Source organism: Muntiacus reevesi, chromosome 16 (assembly GCF_963930625.1).
Source record: "Muntiacus reevesi chromosome 16, mMunRee1.1, whole genome shotgun sequence".
NCBI lineage: Eukaryota > Metazoa > Chordata > Mammalia > Artiodactyla > Cervidae > Muntiacus > Muntiacus reevesi.
The window spans coordinates 54,581,499-54,600,393 of NC_089264.1; the positions used below are offsets into that span (position 1 = coordinate 54,581,499).

An 18,895-nucleotide genomic window follows, 5' to 3' on the forward strand; every position below is an offset into this window, starting at 1 on the left:
TGCTGAAGCTCTAATATTTTGGCCTCCTGATGCAAGGAGCCGATTCATTGGAAAAGACCCTAATGCTGGGAGAGATTGAAGGCAAAAGGGGAAGGGGGTGGCAGAGGATGAGACGGTTGGATGGTATCACTGACTCAGTAGACATGAATTTGAGAAAACTGGGAGATAGTGGAGGACAGAGGAGCCTGGAGTTCATGGGGTTGCAGAGTCAGATATGACTTAGTGACTGAATGACAACAACCACCCTCAAATTGGTGCTGGTGGGGAATCATGGGTGTATATACCAGGGGTGAGAATCTTGGGAGTGATCTCTCAGTTCTACCTACCACACCTCCCTTTTCTGTTTGAAATCCTTAACAGTTACACCACCAATTCCAGAATCTTAATATTTTTTAATGGCTCTAGCTAAAGCTAGAATTTTGAAAGCATTTTAATCTTGGCGTTTTCCTCTTGTTTGTACCCACAACAACCAAAGGACATATGAGGGCGAGCAAAGAAATTTTGAAATATCGATACTCACTCCAAGAGTCCCATTGGACAAACTGGAGCCATCTTTAGAGAAGCAGAGACTGTTCGTCATCACTGGTCATCACAACCCGAATGAATGCCGCAGCAAGATAGTTGAATGCCATCCCTAACTCATTCACAAGGCGTATCTTGGGGATTTCTGATTAAGACCGACTGTAACTTTACAAAGTAATGGTGGCTAAAATGATAGCAATGTATACTTTAAGGTGGGATAAGTATTTTTGTGGACCTGGTAGAGAGCTAAAACTTGTAGCCCGAGGGAAGGCTGAAGTCAGAGGTTCCAAGGCTGGAAACAGGCAGTGGAGGTGACTGGTGATTTGACTCCCCAAAGGTAACAGGGATCATGTGTCCCACAAGTGGAGAAGTGTCCGTCAGGCTCACAGCCTGAAACAGAGGGTTGGTTAGAATAGGATTCGACCACCTTCTTACGGAAGCTTGAGGAGTTTATAGACGCCATCCTAAATCGTGGTCTATCTTGAGCCGTTACCTTTGAATTCAGAGAGGCAAGCGAGGCAGGCCTTCCGTTATGCACATGCAAATAATATCTTCAGGGCTTTGCAGCGTGAAGGTTATTATCACAGGGCAAGGAAACTTATTGGAAAAAAGAGCACTCACAGCAGCCGACAAGCTCTTGAAGGTTTATAAATTGCCTGTGGAAAATAACGGAAGAAAATAACCACATCTCCTATTGCAATTGATTGCAACTCAGAAACTTTGTGTTACCCTCAGGGTAATTCCAGCAGCAGATAAAACTGTAGGAGACACGAAGTCCCTAATGAAACTCAGAGCTGTCGATTGAGCATTACACATAGAAACCAGTACTGTTACAGTTGTTGAAAAGCCACAGTCGCAATTGCTAGAACTGTTTAAGAGTCAGCAAGAGAGTAATTAGAGAATGGAAAGATTTAGAGGTGGTTCTCTCTTGGAAAGCACGTTGAATCAGGAGTCATAAAGCCTGAGCATCCTGGTCCCGACTGCCCCTAACTTGTGATCACAAGAAGTGTCTCTAACTAGCTAGCTACACCATGCAAAGAGCCTCTCTAGGCTCAGCTTCCTTACTTGGAAAAGTATGTGTGGGACGACTTGAGAAATTCTAAGATTCCCTCCAAATTCTGAAATATAATGATTCCATAGACTGTGGTTCTATGTAGCAAAAGAAAGATATTTGTAACCACTGTGCTAAGTAGAAAAATATAGAAAATTGACTTTTTCTATGCTGTATTTTTATATTTTATCTTTTGACTCACTACTTTGACCCCCAAGATTATGAAGAAATGAAAAAGCAACCTTCCCAATGCTTATACAAAATCAGACATCTCTCAGCCAACAATTGTTTTTGGAGAGGCCATAACCCCTGTGTTGGTTTCATTTACAGCCACACTATTAATCACATTCTAAGAAGACTTGATCAGCTGCCACCCATGCCTTTGGATGAGTTCATAAAATGCAATAAAAATGATTATTATTTAAGATCCAGGCAGAAGGAAAATGTAAAAAAAAAGAATAAAAAGATTTTAATGATAATTTCAAAGTACTGTTGTGAGAAACAGATGTGATTTCCCACAAGCACCATAGAGACTTGATTTATGTGTAGAATATATTGCTAAGTGATAGACTAGTAACCAAAATGAAAGTCGACAATGCTGAGACATATACAAATATGCCAAGGTAAAAATTCTATAGTAGAATAGAGCAGCTTATTTCCAGATACTACAAAAGGCCCACCTGTTTATTTAAAATTCTAGTTTTGACAGTTTTATGAGCCTCAACACCTTTATGCTAGGGTACCTGAGAAGGGCAAGGGAGAGCTGATCTGTATATTTACCTTTTCAAAATTATCATTGTTCTCCTTCCCTATCCACTCAGGAGGTACATGGTGTTTTCCTTCTGCACGTTTTAATGAACACCTTCTACCAGCATTGTCAGAAATAATGACAGTGTTTATCACAGAAAACGGCAAACTTGTCAGAATGACGCTACAGTAAGAACTCTACTAGGGATTTCACTCTCGATATCACGTGGATTCGTTTTTAAAGGTGATATTGCTGATGATGTGAAAATTCTCAAATATCAGTACAAAAGATAACAGGATTAATGCTTGGAGTTTGTTCAGAGTCCTTTCAAACTGTGAATAGGGCCCAGGGATTAATGAATTCCTGTGTGGTGGTGAGGCAAACGCTGTGAGTTCAGAAACTCTTTTTGTCGATTTTGAGCCCAGAGAGACGTGAGTACCTGATTACAGACTGGGGCTCAACCAGAATGATGGAGAGAGAAGACTTTTCCCAAAAGGAAGGTGGGCTGGCTCCACATTTTGCTGCCATGAAGTTCGCTTTGGTTGAGTGCAGCAACACCATCCGTGTGTTTTTCTAAACAGCTCCTTCTCACAACTTTTTATAATATCTTGAATTCATTGATAGTAGAGTCTGAAAGGCAGTCAATACTTTTAAATTGTTCTATCTCCAAAATTCACCTGAAGAAGAGTAGAAATTGGTGTAACCCCCAGAAGAGCAATTAGCATTACCGATGAAATCCTAAATCTATGAGCCTTTCTATCCAGCAGTCCCACTGTTGACTCTTTACAAAAGTTCATTAAGATAAATGTGTAAATATGGAATATACTCATCAAATAGTTACCATGCCAGGCACTAGTCTAGACACTTGAGATAAAGTAGTGAGCAAGTAAGAGAAGACCCTGTGGTAGAGGTTACAGGCTAGTAGAAGGATGTGGACGATAAGCAATACACATACTGAGCAGGAAAATTATACAGAGGGTTATAAAGTGGGAAGTCTTTGAAAAATACAAAGTCAGGAGTACAGGTTAAAGAGCGGTGAGGGGCAGGTCTTAATGAGGTGATGTTTGAGCAAAGACCTGGAAGAGGTGAGGGAGTTCACCAGGAATATAAGAAAAACCAGAAGCTACTCGTGTATCCATCCATAGAGAATGTGAAGCATGATAGAGCCATTCTGTGGAATGTTCTACATGACAATCAAAGAGAATGCGATAGGTCAGTGTCCCAGGTTGGATGCTCAGGGGAGAGACTGAGGCATCAATGAGTGTGCTGGAGTTTTGCTGGGAAGGGCTCTCAGGAGCAAGCCTGGCAAAGCTAGTGAAGGACCGGGAAAGCAGAACTGGGCTTTGGGGGCTTCCCCAGTGGCTCCTGCCAATGCAGGAGACAAGAGTTCGATCCCTGATCTGGGAAGATCCTGCATGCCGTGGAGCAACTAAACCCGTACGGCACAACCGTTGAGCTTGCGCTCTAGAGCCCATGAGCCACAGCTACTGAGCCTGTGAGCCCCGGAGCCCACGCTCTGCAACGAGAGGCTACTGCAATGGAAGCCTGAGAACTGCAGCTAGAGGGTAGGTCCCACTTGCCGCAACTCGAGAAAAGCGCTTGCTGCAACGAAGCCCCAGCACGACCAAAAATAAAAAATAAATAGAAATAAAAGGATTCTTTTAAAAAAAAAAAAAATGAAAAAGAACAGGGCTTCGGGAGAAGATGAACAATGATGCAGTTGCAGCCCATCCCATAGGAAGCTTGGGGGTGACTCTTCAGAGATGTCCCCTATTAATGCACAGGGCCAGGCTTTTATATCACCAGCTCCCTCACTGACCAGTCCCTACAGTAGAGTCTTGAGGGAGCCAGTTCCCTTTGGCGAAGGGCATTGCAAAGCAGGTGTTGAGCCAAGGGGCCTCAGCAGGGGAGAACGAACTCCCGAATCCCAGCAGCACACACAGCCTCCGCCACCATCTGCTGAGCTGAGACCCCACTGTCTATGGTGAAGCCAGGTCTGGGACACTTATATGTAAGAATGTGCTTTTAAAAACTTTTTGCTGAAAGGAATCAACAAAAAACAAACTGGACTTGTTATCTTTAAAAGGAAACAGGGTCTGGGTTAGGTTAAGGAAGGCAAGGCCACTTACTTTAAGTCTTTTAAGCGCCCCTGGCACTCCTCCTTAGAAGTCCCTCTCATATCACAGTAAGTATAATAAAACACATCCACGTCCCTCATTAAATATATACTGTATATATAACTATGGAAGAGGTAAATTTACTTGAACTGCAGTTGACCAGTTGACTGATATTCCATTTTTTAATACATGTAAGTAAATATTATTTAATTTTTAATTTATAAATTTTCTTCATTGTCTTTTAGAACCGATTCTTTTTTCAGGTCTTATATTGCTTCATGTGTGCTGAGTCGCTTCAGTCACATCCGACTCTTTGCAACGCTGTGGTCTATAGCCCACCAGGCTCTTCTGTCTGTAGGATTCTCCAGGCAAGAATCCTGGAGTGGGTTGCCAGGCCCTCCTCCAAAATCATTTCATGGGCATTTTTAAGTTCATAGACTCTACTACCTGTTAGGTCAGTGGATGTTGTCTAGGGAAAAAGAGGCTAGCCCACCTTCTGTTGTCTATGTTTTTATAATCTGATTTTGTTAACATTATAAATGTTTATTTTTTAAAAAGCAACCAGAAATCTTAAAGAAATGAGATTATGGGATTTTTTAAATAGTTTTTTTATGCATTCACCTTTTAAAAGAAAAAAAGAAAAGAAATGAAAAAGAAGGAAATATTATGTTAAAGTTAAAGCAATCTAAAAGGTGAGAGCCTTCTGAACACGTTAGCTTCTGCCCTCGCTGGGGATCCCTCATCATGTGGGACCAGGGGAAGTACTCTGTGGGCTGCCCAGGCATCCAGGGTGCTGGCATGAAGCCGCTGTTGCTTCTCTAACTTACCACTTGGTCAGAGAGAGCCTCCCACCAACAACAGATTATTTTCATCCTGCAGAAAGAAGGGACACTTCCCTTCAAAGGGGTTTTGATCTTGGTGGAAATCATAAGAAGCGAGACTGGTAAACATTTTTGAGAAAAAAATTAGACGGAAGTGGAAGACAGCGCCCCACAGTGTCTTGGGATCCATGCCCGAGCAGCACAGAGATGATCCTGAGAGCAGCAAGCTGTGTCACCCCCAGGCACGGCTGGACAGGGCAGGGTGAGAGGAAGGTTTCTCTGCAGAGTGACCTTCACCTGCTGTTTGGTCAAGGTAAAGTCACTCAAGCTCATTTTAGTGTAAACCAGTGTTTAAATGGGCTTCCCTGGTGGCTCAGATGGTAAAGAATCTGCCCAAAATGCAGGAGACCTAGGTTTGATCCCTGGGTCAGGAAGACACCCTGGAGAAGGGAATGGCCTTTCACTCCAGTATTCCTGCCTGGAAAATCCCATGGACAGAGGAGCCTGGCGGGCCACAGTCCACTGGGTCACAAAGAGTCGGACACAACTGAGTGACTAACACATGCAATGTTTTAAGAATGACGAAGGTCCTGATAAAGTGTCTGATTTGCAAGGAGTTATAGAAATAGGACTAAAATGATGTTTAGTCAACTACAAATAGCATGTAAGACTTCCTTAATATAGCATTGTGATGGAGCATGTGAGTGTTAGAGTCAGAAAGATTGGGTTCAGATCCTGCCTCTGCCACTTATTGGCTTTGGGATCTTAGGCAAGTGTTTTCACATCGCCAGGTATCCGTTTTCTCAATCATGAAATGAGTAGAATAATATCCCTTACTTTATAATGAAAAGATTTTGTGAGACAGTTTACTATAGTGAAAATAGGGTCCAGTGCCTGGGACATTGTGCTCAATAATGTTGCCCCAGGACCAAGGCTTTCACGTATTTCTGCTCAGTAACCTAACAAAACCCTGGGAGGCAGATGTTCTCATCCTCCTTTCGGAAAAGATGCAGCAACAGAGACTCAGAAAAGTCACCGAGTCCACATGGCTAATAATTGATGGAACCAAAATTCCTCCACAAGACTCCTGACTCCTACGTTTAGGGCATTTTCCACTAGAGTATAGATGATACCTTAAATACCAGACAATCATTTAGCATTTGTTTCTGATGATGCGGTATCGCAGCATTATTATCTTACTATCTCTGCTCTATGCACCTTCTTTTTACCACAGTAAGTCAAAGGGTAGAGGATATTCATCTTTAGAATCATGGAATTTGGACGGGTTCACTTCTTGGGGGGATGCTTAGGGTTCATGATGTCCTGTGAAGAATTCATGAGCTATACCCTAGACTATTACTCATGCTGGTTGTTTTTCTCTGTTATTGATAGACTCAAATCAGTATCTTTGAGAATGAATTACTCTGTTAAAAGGCACCAATGACTCCATCTTATTCCTTGTTCTGGGCACTAGATGTCACACTAAGTAAAGTTTTAGAAGTTATTCTTCAAAGTAGGGTGTGGCATAGAGCCTAAACCTTCACTATAAAAAACCATAGATTTATATTTCTAGTAGAATGTTGTAAAGACGTATTTTCACTAACAAAAGAATTCAGAAAAAAAGAATTGTTAATTAGAAAATATAATTGGGGGAACTTTTAAATATGTGCAGATCTGTATATCGATTATGCCAAAATAGAGCTCTGTGTGTGTGCATGCGTGTGTGCGTGCATGCGTGTGTGTGTGTGGTTGAAGTAGCAGTCTATTGTCATGTCTGTTCAACAAACACATTCTACTTATTATGCACATAAAATGGTATTTCCTTGCTGAAACAAAGAGGCAGGTGGTGTATATATATCCATGATTGTTTGTGTTCTGAGATGGTGAGAAGCAGTTCTTCCCCAGGAAAAGATTCAGACATGGTCCTAACCTGCAAGAGGTGGAGAAGGTGAAAGAGGAGGTAATCACAGTGAGGTTCGTAAACCGTGAATGATCTCAGGGAAGGACGTAAAGTCATCCCTCTTGAATGATTTCCACAAAGAAGATGTAGCAGTTGCCTCCTAGCCTTCTGAAATTTATTTGTTCCTTGATTTTAGCTCCCAGAAATCTAAATAAGAATCATGGATTGAGATTTGAATGTATGTTATTTCCTTTGGAATATATATGTGTTTATATATATTATATATGTATATACACACACACACACACATATATGTTTTTAAAGGATGTCAAGGAATGTGGTCTCAGTATATAAATGTTAGATAATTATATCCTGTGGGCTTCCCAAGTGGCTCAGTGGTAAAAAAAAAATCCACCCGCCAATGCAGGAGATGTGGGTTTGATCCCTGGGTCAGGAACATCTCCTGGAGGAGGGCATGGCCGATCACTCCAGTATTCTTGCCTGGAGAATCCCATGGACAGAGGAACCTAGCGGGCTACACTCCATAGGATTGCAGAGTCAGACACAACTTAATGACTACACAACAACAACAAAATTATATCCCATAACTTAAATGTGTTACTGAAAGTTTCCCGTAAGTTTCCATTGAAATGCTTTAAACTAATTAAAATCAATTCAAGCCTTAGTTTTGGCAGTTATAGTGCATCTTTTTAAAAAGTAACAATAATGAATTCAAGCTGTGTCTAATGATATACACATGAATATAGTTACATATTTCTGTATGTAATTAATGTTGTAAACATTGTAAATAGTGTTTCCTAAGTTTCAGTGGTTTCTAGATAGTCCATAATAACAGGTGATTCCCACTGGATATAATTAATCCTATATCAGTTAGGTAAATTTCAGTGCTGTTTTTAAGATTCCTGCAATAAATAAGGTTAAAATTGATGAAATATGATTCTTTGGGTTTGAGGTTCATCCATATCTTTCTCTCACTCAGGAGATGACAGTCGGTCATTTTAACAGTGTCCTCTATGACTAGACAGTTCTCTTTGGTTCTCAAATCATGTTGTGACTTGGGACTTTTCCCCCTATGTATTATTACTGCTGCTTCCTTGGGTTTCAACAACCTGAGGTTGCCCAGGTCCCAAGGAACATTTTCCATTTTCTCCCCAGGCTCTGGGGGGAGGTGAGTGCTGGCAGCCCAGGCTGCTTCTCCTTTAAGAACTCAAATAGCCGCTTAAGACATCACTGGACTATCAGGTTTTTTGTTGTTGTTTGGTTTGAGAATCATGGGATCCTCTAAAGAGAAAAAAATATTGTGCCAAGATAAAATGTAGATAAAACTATTTTTCTATCAAGCCAAACATTGTGTGTGTGTGTGTGTGTGTGTGTGTGTGTGTGTGCGTGCATGCATGCATTAGTGGGAGGGTAGATGGGAAGGTCAGCTCCGTATTCACTGAACAGCTATTGACTACCCACTGTGCTGAGCCCCAGGAAACGCAGGCATTGTCCCCACAAAGATGGAGTCAGATCGGTGCCCCTCATCCTGACTGTTCCTGTGTCTGGACTGTTCCTGCTAAAGACAAACGTCAGGGCAACTGTCGTGTGCGCTGCTGGTTTTCCCACTGGCTTGCCTTTGGATCTTGACAATCTCCAGACCGAACTGTCACGCACAGAGGCTGTACTAAACAGATAACTAGCACTTAGAAAGAGCTTGTTAAGGCGCAACTGATTTCAGCTCAACAAATAGTAATTGAGCACCTGCAACGGGTTAGGCATGCCAAAGATCAAAACATAAATGATGCACACCCACCCAGAGAGGCTTAGAAGAGAAGAAGGAGGGTAAGACAGGAATACCATTCACAGATAATATCTGGGGCCGGGAACCCCAGGTTGCACATTGGATAGTGTGATAAATACAGGGGAAAAATAAACCCTTTACATGTGTTTATCTTATGCTCCTCACAACAGCATAGTGGAGAAACTGAGTCACAGAGCGATGGAGAACTTCTCAAAGGTCACCCAGCTGGGCAGACAAGCTCAGCTCAGACTGGAGCCCACGCCCGAGGGCCCCCAAAGTCTACGCTGTTACCTACCACATTCTCCCACAACTAGGATGTTCAGCTTCCGCTTACAGGAGCTCTGGACATGAGTTACGGAATCTGCAGACCGTGGGCTTCTATTGGATCTGTGAGTCGTATTTTCTTTCCTGACAGGTCACGGATTGACAGCAGTCAGGGAGAAGGCAGGGGCCACCCTCCGGATGCACAGTGTGAACTCTGGCCCTTCCGAAGGGGCCCAGCCTGCTGATGAAAATGAAGTCTCTCAAAGTGAGTGGTGCGTTTATTTGGGTGTTTCTTGGACTTGGGCTATATTACACCATGTGCACAAATATAGATTTCTGAGTTCAGATCAGCAAAACCAACTCTAAAAGGGTGTTTTTCTCTTCAGTAGCCGATGCAGCCGCAGATCAGAGCCCCGCAGAAAGCCCACCCACTTCTCCTTCCTCGGGGTCCCGGGGCATGCTGTCAGCCATTACCAGTGCGGTTCAGAACACAGTGAGTCATTAGCTGCTTCCTCTGTTTTCCCTGAGGCCTGCCTGTGCCTTCTTTTGATATTTCTATTTACCAGTGACCTAGATACATCAGAGAAAGGATGGCCTTGCTCAAAACTTTTGATTATGGTTTTGTTATGCTTTCTCCGACAGAGTAGGCATAACCTTGGAACCAAGATGATAAGAACAAAATGAAATATGCTTTATGTTTAAAAGAAAGGAGCTGCTTAGAAGGAATATTTTTCAGTCTGATGTAACAGTGTCCTTGCCAGCAGCTGCAAGGACAGTCTCTGTTTACCGGCGAGGGAGGGCTCTTTCTTAGAGCTGGGACAGTTGTTTTTCTGAAATATTCTGTGTCTCTTAATCTTCAATCTGAAAAATTATGAAGTGATTCTAAGTATGTATATACACATACCAGTAAAGAGTCAGGAGCATCCCCAAGATGTTTCTAACGTGTTTCCGGATAACAAGACCATCATTCTTCCTCCATCCCTATCTCCCAGTTCCCACTCCTCTCTTTCCTTGAATAGCAGGCTCCTTCCCTGGCCCCTTCCTCTTATAGAAACTTAAGAAGCTTGTTATAGACAAGGCACTGATGAATAATGAAAACAAGAAGGACACACCCCAGCTGAGATGAAGCAGCTAGCTGGTCTTCAGGATCAGAAGAAAAGGTTTACTTTCTGCTTTGTAAAATCAAACAGCTAGTTTTTCATAAAATATGGCTCATTTCCAATTTATTCATTCATTCTCTTTTTTTAAAAAGGTAGTTAGCTCTCATTATATACCAAGAGCCATGCTAGATGCTGGGCATACGCTGACAGACAAGAAGACATAATAACATCCTGGAAGATGAAGGCAACTCAACAGTTATCAGATGCAAAGGCATATGAGATGAGGGGGCTATGGACTCATATATGGAGGCGTCTTACTCAGACTTCATGTCAGGGCTTGCCAGAAATAGGAAATGGCTGTTCCTCTCCTTGCTACTTGAAGTACTCTAGACTAAGCGGGGAGAAGCGGGCAGCTAATATGTTTTAGGAGTCAACTAATATGTTTTAGGGGCTTCCCTGGTGGCTCAGAGGTTAAGCCGTTACCTTGGCCTCCAATGCGGGAGACCCGGGTTCGATCCCTAGGTCGGGAAGATCCCCTGGAGAAGGAAATGGTAACCCACTCCAGTATTCTTGCCTGGAGAATCCCATGGACGGAGGAGCCTGGCGGGCTACAGTCCACAGGGTCGCGAAGAGTCGGACACGACTGAGTGACTTCACGGCAGACATGCAGAGAGGGTTGTGGAGCTGGGAGTTGAGTGGAACGCTTTCATTATCTCTGGTACAAGGAATGAATTCATGATCTCCCTGAGCTCCGATCCAGGGCCCTCTGAGTCTGTCCTCAGCTTCCTCACATTTCTTTCCGTGTGCCCTCCAACCTTCCAGGCCTCCCTTTTCCCAAGCCCCAGCACCCCACCCCCACCAAATCTGCCAGAGTCCCTCCATCCTCCAGTTTTATTCTCCACTGAAGTAAGCCTCAGGATGTCAGGAGAAAATAAATTTAAATTATGCCAAAGTGTAATTGCTATTATCTCCTAGTCTTCCCAAAATATGTGCATTTAAAAACTGTTTTCTAGTGTGATTATTGATTGGCTCCCAAATCTGAAAACAAAGTCTAAGTGTCCAAAACGGAGATAACTAATAAAGTATATTAATCAGTGAGATAGAATATTGCTGTTGAAGTGATAATTTTGAAAAATGGATGATGCATATAAACAATAAAATATTATAGTAATATTAAAATATAACTTATGAAAACTCATGTAAGGTGAGAAAATACAGATATATGCAGATTGTAATTGTAGCTGTGTAGTTGGGGTGTAGACAAGGTGTTGCAAAGAAATGTACGCAGTTCTATTTGTTATGTACAGTTTATCTAAGTTAGTCTTGGTTGTTTTACTCTTTTTTAAGAAGGGAAACAGTGGCTGGCAAAGGAATTTGCAGAGGATAACTGCATAATAGAATAATTTCTAGAGCCAGAAGTATGTAGAAATCAACCTGTCTTATTCCATGAATATACTAATTATAGGCAGTTATCGCTGGTTTCTGAAAGTATGCAAGAGTCACCGAAGCAGCCTGAGGGTCCTACACTCTAGGGCCCTAGATTAAAGAATTCCCTAAATTGGCAAGACTATTTGACATTTTTATAGACTGCTCCAAATAATTCTGTTACTTGGGTTAAAATTATTTCAAACAAAATCAGGAATTGGGTCATCCGTTAATTTTTTGTCTTAGAAGCATACCTATTCGCACACACCAATAAAATTAATCCTTAAAATGTTTTGCTTTTCTTAAGCACCTTTTAAAAATAACATTGTATGTCCTACAAATGATATGATATATGCTCTTCCAAGGAAAAGAAAATAGGATTAAATGGATGATAAATCTCCTGATGAGAAAAATTTGTGACTTCATATTGCTTTTAATATTTGAAGACAGTGCATTCTAGGAGGTCCTGACTGCCTCGAAACAGCAAAATGTAAAAACCTAATCTCATGCAATTACCTCACTGGCAGGGTAAAAGCGTCTTAACTGGTGGTCTTGATGCTTTGGAATTCATCGGCAAGAAAACCATGAATGTCCTTGCAGAAAGTGACCCAGGTTTTAAGCGGACCAAGACACTCATGGAGAGAACTGTTTCTTTATCTCAGGTGGGATTATGTACTTTTGTGATTTGTTCTTTCAGTCAATAAAGTAAATAAAATTGTATTTATCTTCTTTAATAGATATTTTAAAGCACATGTCCAATTCAAGACATGAAATAGCAGGAGGTGAAAATTGAAATTTTAATATGCCACTTTCCCCAGCCACTCTTCATGGGAGACAATCACTGTTACCCATTGTTCACAGCTTCTTACACATTCTATCAGAGACATCATATAGACAGATATAGATATGGATATGGCTGTATAGGTAAATATAGCTAAATATATATATATGTATATGCACATGTATACATACAGACTTTTCCAACCAAATGCCAGCATACTAACCAACTCTTTGGTATCTTGCTTTATTAAATATAAATTATACATACTTAATAATTTCTTAAAGATAATTCCATTGATACCATTTGTCTTAGTCCATTCAGCTGCTATAGGAGAATACCACAGGCTGTGGGGCTTATAAACAACGAACATTTATTTCTCAAAATTCTGGAGTCTGGCAAGTTGAAGATCAGAGCAACAGCAGATTCAGTGTCTGGTTAAGGGCCTGCTTTATGATTCAGAGGCTGATGTTCTCCCAGCTTCTTCACATGGTGGAAGAAGGTGGAGGAGCTCTCTGGGTTTTTTTTATAAGGACCTGAATCCTGTTCATGAGGGGTCCACCCTTGTGATCTAAGCACCTCCCTAAGGCCTCACCTCTTAATACCAGCACACCAGGGATTATGTTTCAACAAAAGAATTTTGGGGAAACACAAACATTCAGTCTGCAGTACCATCATATTCTAGCTCTACCAGGTTCTAGCTCCATGACCTTGAGCTTAACCCTTGACTTAACCCTTCTGTACTTCAGATTACTCTTCTGTACACTGGGACCATCAATACCTACTAATAGCTTTGTTGTGAGGATTGCATGAGTTAGAAGTGAACCTGACTCATAGTTTGCACCCAAGAATGTTAGTTCTTATCATTATTATTTTTATGTGTCAAGATGATAGGTAAAAATGCTATCTCAATGGAATCTTAGTTTATATTTCTCTTGCTATATGCAAGGTTGGACTTCTCCTGTCATACTTCCAGCTGTAAAATTTTCCTCCCTGAGAAGTATGATGTGAAGAATTTATGTTTTGCTTTACTTACAGTAGTCAATTAAATTAAAAGTAATATTTATCTTATTTTCTAAATACAAAACTCTAATATTGAACTTGCTCCTTCATACAGCACATGCCCAGCTCAGACCCCATAGTGTCAGTCATGCCCCTATAGCTCTTCCCCCTTAAGAGTCTGACATACCAGGTCTCTCTGTGTCTTACCAAAATCAGGAGCAGCAGATGCAGGGTTTTATAAATTTCACAGATAAGACAGACACGTCTTCCCATGACTCAATGCTAGAAAGCCACAAAGGAGATATCACTGAAAACAGGTGATATCGGCTGTGGCAGCTCCTAAAAAATTTGACTTCTAGGTGACTTCTTCTTGGTTCTTCCAATGTAGGAGCTTCCCTGGTGACTCAGGTGATAGGAAATCTGCCTGCAGTACAGGAGACCCAGGTTCAATCCCTGGATCAGGACAATCTCCTGGAGAAAGAAATGGCTGCCCACTCCAGTTTTCTTGCCTGGAGAATCCCATGGACAGAGGAGCCTGGTGGGCTACAGTCCATGGGGTCACAAAGAGTCAGACATGACTGAGCAACTAACACACACTTCCATAATAACCAACATGTAACCACTCTGATATTATAGTCCTGGTAGAGACTTGGCAGAGTCAGCTAGACCATTAACCTCTTGATCCTTAAAGAAGAAAATAGATTTTGTATTAATCAGGCCATTAACATTAGATGCTGTAAAAATGCAAAATAAAACAAAACCAATAATAGTAAAAATAGCCCAAGTATCAATGTGGCTTAGAATGAAAAGGGTTTATCTTTCATTCCTACAATGTGAGCATTCCTGGGCAGCCCAGGGTGAAGAAGATCCCCTGGAGAAGGAAATGACTACCCACTCCAGTATTCTTGCCTGGAAAATTCCATGGACAGAGAGGAGCCTAGTAGACTACAGTCCATGAGGTTGCAAAGAGTCAGAGGCAATTGAGTGACTTTCACTTTCCCTATATGTATAAATTGTTACCCTTATATATTCTATATATATATATAGAATGTATCTATACATTAATGTATATAATATATATTATATATACACACTTGTACTTACATATAAATATGTTTTATATATATATATACATAAATGTATACATATATATAAATTTAATTCTAGTCAAGAAGGAGACAATGTGGGAGGAACTGTGACCAAGTTCAGAAACTAATTCTGTGAATCTTTGGCCTGAGTTTACACTCCTGCAAAGTGAAGAACTGGACCTGGGCAAGTTCCCAGATTGCCATAGTTTCTGTGCCACATCACAATTTTTTGTCACCTCTGCATTCAGTCTATTGCTAAAAAAGTAAGTAGCAGTGCTCATAGAAATGTGTCATCCAAGAATACACACTTGCCACCTGCATTTGTTTGTAATTACACATCTAAAAGTGAAAGTCACTCAGTCGTGTCCAACCCTTTACGACCCAAGGACTATACAGTCCATGGAATTCTCCAGGCCAGAATACTGGAGTAGGTAGCCATTCTCTTCTCTAGGGGATCATCCCAGCCCAGGGATCAAACCCAGGTCTCCCACGCTGCAGGCAGATTCTTTACCGGCTGAGCCACCAGGGAACAGTCTGGGATGCATCTCAGCATTGCACCTATGACTCACATGGCCAGTTTACACTGGATGGCCACAACATTACCCCCTTCAGCCTCCTCCCAAACAGTAATTATTCATTCATTCAATCACTCCACAACGCATTCCACAAATGCATTTTGAATGTCCACCGTGTGCAATACACTGTTCTAAGCATTTGAGACCATCACTGGTTAAAACTGGATTTTTTGTTCTAGTGAGGAGGGACAAACAAACAATATACTTTGTCTCATGTTTTAGAAGATGATGAGTGCTGTTAAAAAAAAAAAATAGACCAGAAAAGGGTGAAGAATAATACCAGCTCAGTCGTGTCCGACACTTTGTGACCCCATGGACTGTAGCCCACCAGGCTCCTCTCTCCATCCATGGGATTGCCCAGGCAAGAACACTGGAGTGGGTTGCCATTTTCTTCTCCAGGGGATCTTCCTGACCCAGGGGTTGGACCCACGCCTCTTGCATCTCCTGCACTGGCAGGTGGGTTCTTTGCCACTAGCACCACCTGCAAAGCCCAGAAAGAGGGCAATCAGGAAGCAATTTCAGTGTCACTTTATTACTTTATTTCACCACAACCAAACCAGTGAGATCAGTGAGGTTAGTTGGCTTTTATTGTGTAAGTGTTAAAAATTCCCAGAGGTGGTTTTGAAAATTTTAAAATTCAAACCTTGTACTCATTCAGTCTTGAAAACAGACAGGAGGGTGACTTCTTTCCGTAGCCTCGTGGATTTTGGGCTAACGACCTCAGGAACTGAAAAGGAGAATGAGGCTGATTGTTTTATTGACACCTAATAAAAACCAAAATCTATTCTTTTACGATCTTCCCCTTGTGACCTTGTAGTGGCCAATGCATTTATGGTGCTCTTCACAGATATTAAAGAACCCTATAAACAATGTCACAGTAACCTTGATGAGGAATCAAATAAAAGGTGCTTAGAATCAAAGAAAGCAAGTGCAGGAAATTATGAGTAACTGGTCAACTTGTGTTTACTGTCTTATTATTTAATCAATAGGAACATAACTGGAGAAAAATGATCAGCCTGAAGAGGAAGTCAGTCCACAGTCATTTTTCTCAAAACCAATCTAAGAAATTGATAAGCTAACATTTTATTTATATTAATATGTACATTTATATTAGGTATCTGGTGAAGAATATACTACGAGCTTATATTTTATTATTCTTTTAATTGAAGATATTTAATAACCACACACACAAGATTTTTAAATAATTCAAATAAAATCAGATCAACTTATTTTTTCTTTGAAGTCTGCCTAGGTATACAAGTTGCAATTAATCCTCTCACAATAGATTCAGCTTTCCCAGTGTACATTAAATTTGCTCATATAGAAAATCTGGACATTAAAAAAAAAAAGATTAATCACACACAGAGAAAACACTTCAATGGAAACCGCTGTTCAGTTTTTGCTTTCCTTCTTTCCAATCCTATTCCTGGGATTAGAATTTTTGCTTTGTTTTGTTTTGTACATATGAACATGAAGAATCCAAAGTGGAATATTATGTGAAAAAACTGTGGGTAAAATTAACCCAAAAAGTCATTCTGGGGGAATGTGACAGTACCGTGGTTAGGGCTCCATGCTTCCATCGCAGGGAGCATGAGTTCAGTCCCTGGTTAGGGAACTAAGATTCTGCAAGCTGTGTGATGTGGTCAAAAAATAAAAAAAATAAATAAAAACTCCTCTACCTTTTTTTTAAAAAAGTCATTTTTGCAGAAATTCCAAAGTGACTAAAGCCTACTCTTCACTAGTACCAAGTCAGTGTTCATCTCCCCCTACATCTTGCGGTACATGGGGCTTTTAAGCACAAATCTAGTGTACAAATGTGTGTTTGTGCAGATGTTACGGGAGGCCAAAGAGAAGGAGAAGCAGAGGCTGGCACAACAGCTCCCAGCCGAGAGGACCGCACACTACGGGATGCTATTCGATGAGTATCAAGGTTTGTCACACCTGGAAGCCCTGGAAATTCTGTCCAACGAAAGCGAAAGCAAGGTATGTCTGTCCTGTCATGGAAGTACCATGTTCATGATTGTGTTTTCTTAACCGTGAAAGAAAATGAGCTATTAAAATACCTCATTTTTAGAGCCTCGTTTCTGAGCTGAGGTCACCATCACTTATGGCCCGATGAACTGCTCAGGCTCTGTATTATTTCCTCCCTGATCCTTGCCAAGCTGTTCCCCGTCACCAGTCCCAAGAGGGCCATCATGATACGAATCATCACTGCCCGCACCTCTCTGCGCAAAAGACTGTGTGAAAACCTGACTGTCCGCACCTGGCCTGGGGCTCTCTCTGGTGACGTGGTACCCAGATAGAGGGACTGGCTACGTCCTCATTTCTGCCCAGAAAACAAAGCAGCTGATGTTTCTACCAGACTGCAGGGTCTAATGCACTCAGTTTCACGGGTGATGCAGTTATTTATTCACTCGTTTGTTAGAATGCCTGGGCCGTGAAGGGCAGGACTGTCTTACTGGGCATCAAGGCTCTATTTAGGGATGCTCCTGAACAGAACTCTGGGAAGTTACCTACAGCCCCGCACGTTCACACCCTCGCACGGTGATCCCAGAGAAACAAAACGTGAAGAATGGAAGTCAACAGAGCTTGTGATTTCTTTTTTATTTTTAAAAAAGGATTTATGAGGTATGTGTGTCCATGTCCAAATGTGTTTTTGCTTAATACTTACATGGCATTTATATAATGACTAATCTAAGTGCTTCAGAACCATTGACTCCTTTAATTGTGTATATTACTCTCTTGTGTGCACCTCAGGTTGACTGTGATCTGGGGTGTTTTTCCAGTGGAGGCCACAGGGCAGTATCCTCTGGACCTCCTGTGAGAAGCCCAGTAACATTCCCTGGGGATAGGCAGGGCCTCAGACGGGAAATGGAACTTGGAAGGAAGTTCAAGTTCCTTCCAAGGGAAGGAAGAAGGAAAAAGTGACTCTCTCTAGGCCTCATCTTCTTACATGTGGAATTTGGGGGGATTGAGACATTCATGAAACTCACCTTATCAGGGAAAGATGACCTCTGCCATAAACAGGCAACCAAGAACCAAATAGGAGGGACACCACCCCACCCTCCATACACACCCAGGATTATAAAGTTACAAGTTACTATGTGTTTATTTCCTTTTGAGTTATCCATCAACCATCACTGACAGTCTTGTGGTTAAACTGTTAACGGATAATTTTTTTTAAAGCAAAATCATGACTCATGAAGATACCTACCAAATGAAAACAAATTAAAGAATTTATTTAACTCATTAATTAAATGAAAGAACCAGTCAGATGTTATAACTGGCTCAAAGGAAAAGCTGAATAAGTACAAATTCATATAAAATAAAGCAATTTTAAAATGAATATGCAAATGGACACAAATGTGGTTTTCTGTAGGAGGGGAGCTTGTCCCTCCATTGGACAAAATTTATTCACATGTCTACAAATTATTTTGCACTGCTATCAGGTATCTATAATTTACAGAGTTATAAAACTGCTCCCATGGAATCAGAATCTGATAATCTGGTAAACTGATCTAGAAAATGCCATTTTCCACCGAAACACCAACTTTTCCCGACAAAAGCAGGGTTTGGGGTCAGACATTATGTGATCAAATGCTACTTAGTAGCTGTAGAATAATTTTGGACCTATCTTACCTCAATCTCCTTATCTATGTAATGGGAATGATAATAATCTGCTTCATAAAAGTATTAAAAA

At 41.2% G+C, this 18,895-nt stretch overlaps 1 protein-coding gene across 4 annotated transcripts in view; it reads left to right on the forward strand.

Annotated features, from left to right (window-relative positions):
* The window catches only part of FAM114A1 (family with sequence similarity 114 member A1), a 68,741-nt gene that overhangs the window by 25,327 nt on the left and 24,519 nt on the right, over positions 1-18,895 (forward strand). For 3 of the 4 annotated variants that reach the window (XM_065907328.1, XM_065907327.1, XM_065907330.1), the window contains exons 4-7: positions 9,379-9,492; positions 9,614-9,720; positions 12,280-12,414; positions 17,026-17,178. In XM_065907328.1, coding sequence (XP_065763400.1) covers positions 9,379-9,492; positions 9,614-9,720; positions 12,280-12,414; positions 17,026-17,178 — 509 coding nt within the window. The remainder of the gene's footprint in view (positions 1-9,378; positions 9,493-9,613; positions 9,721-12,279; positions 12,415-17,025; positions 17,179-18,895) is intronic. The other variant, XM_065907331.1, reaches the window with a different exon arrangement.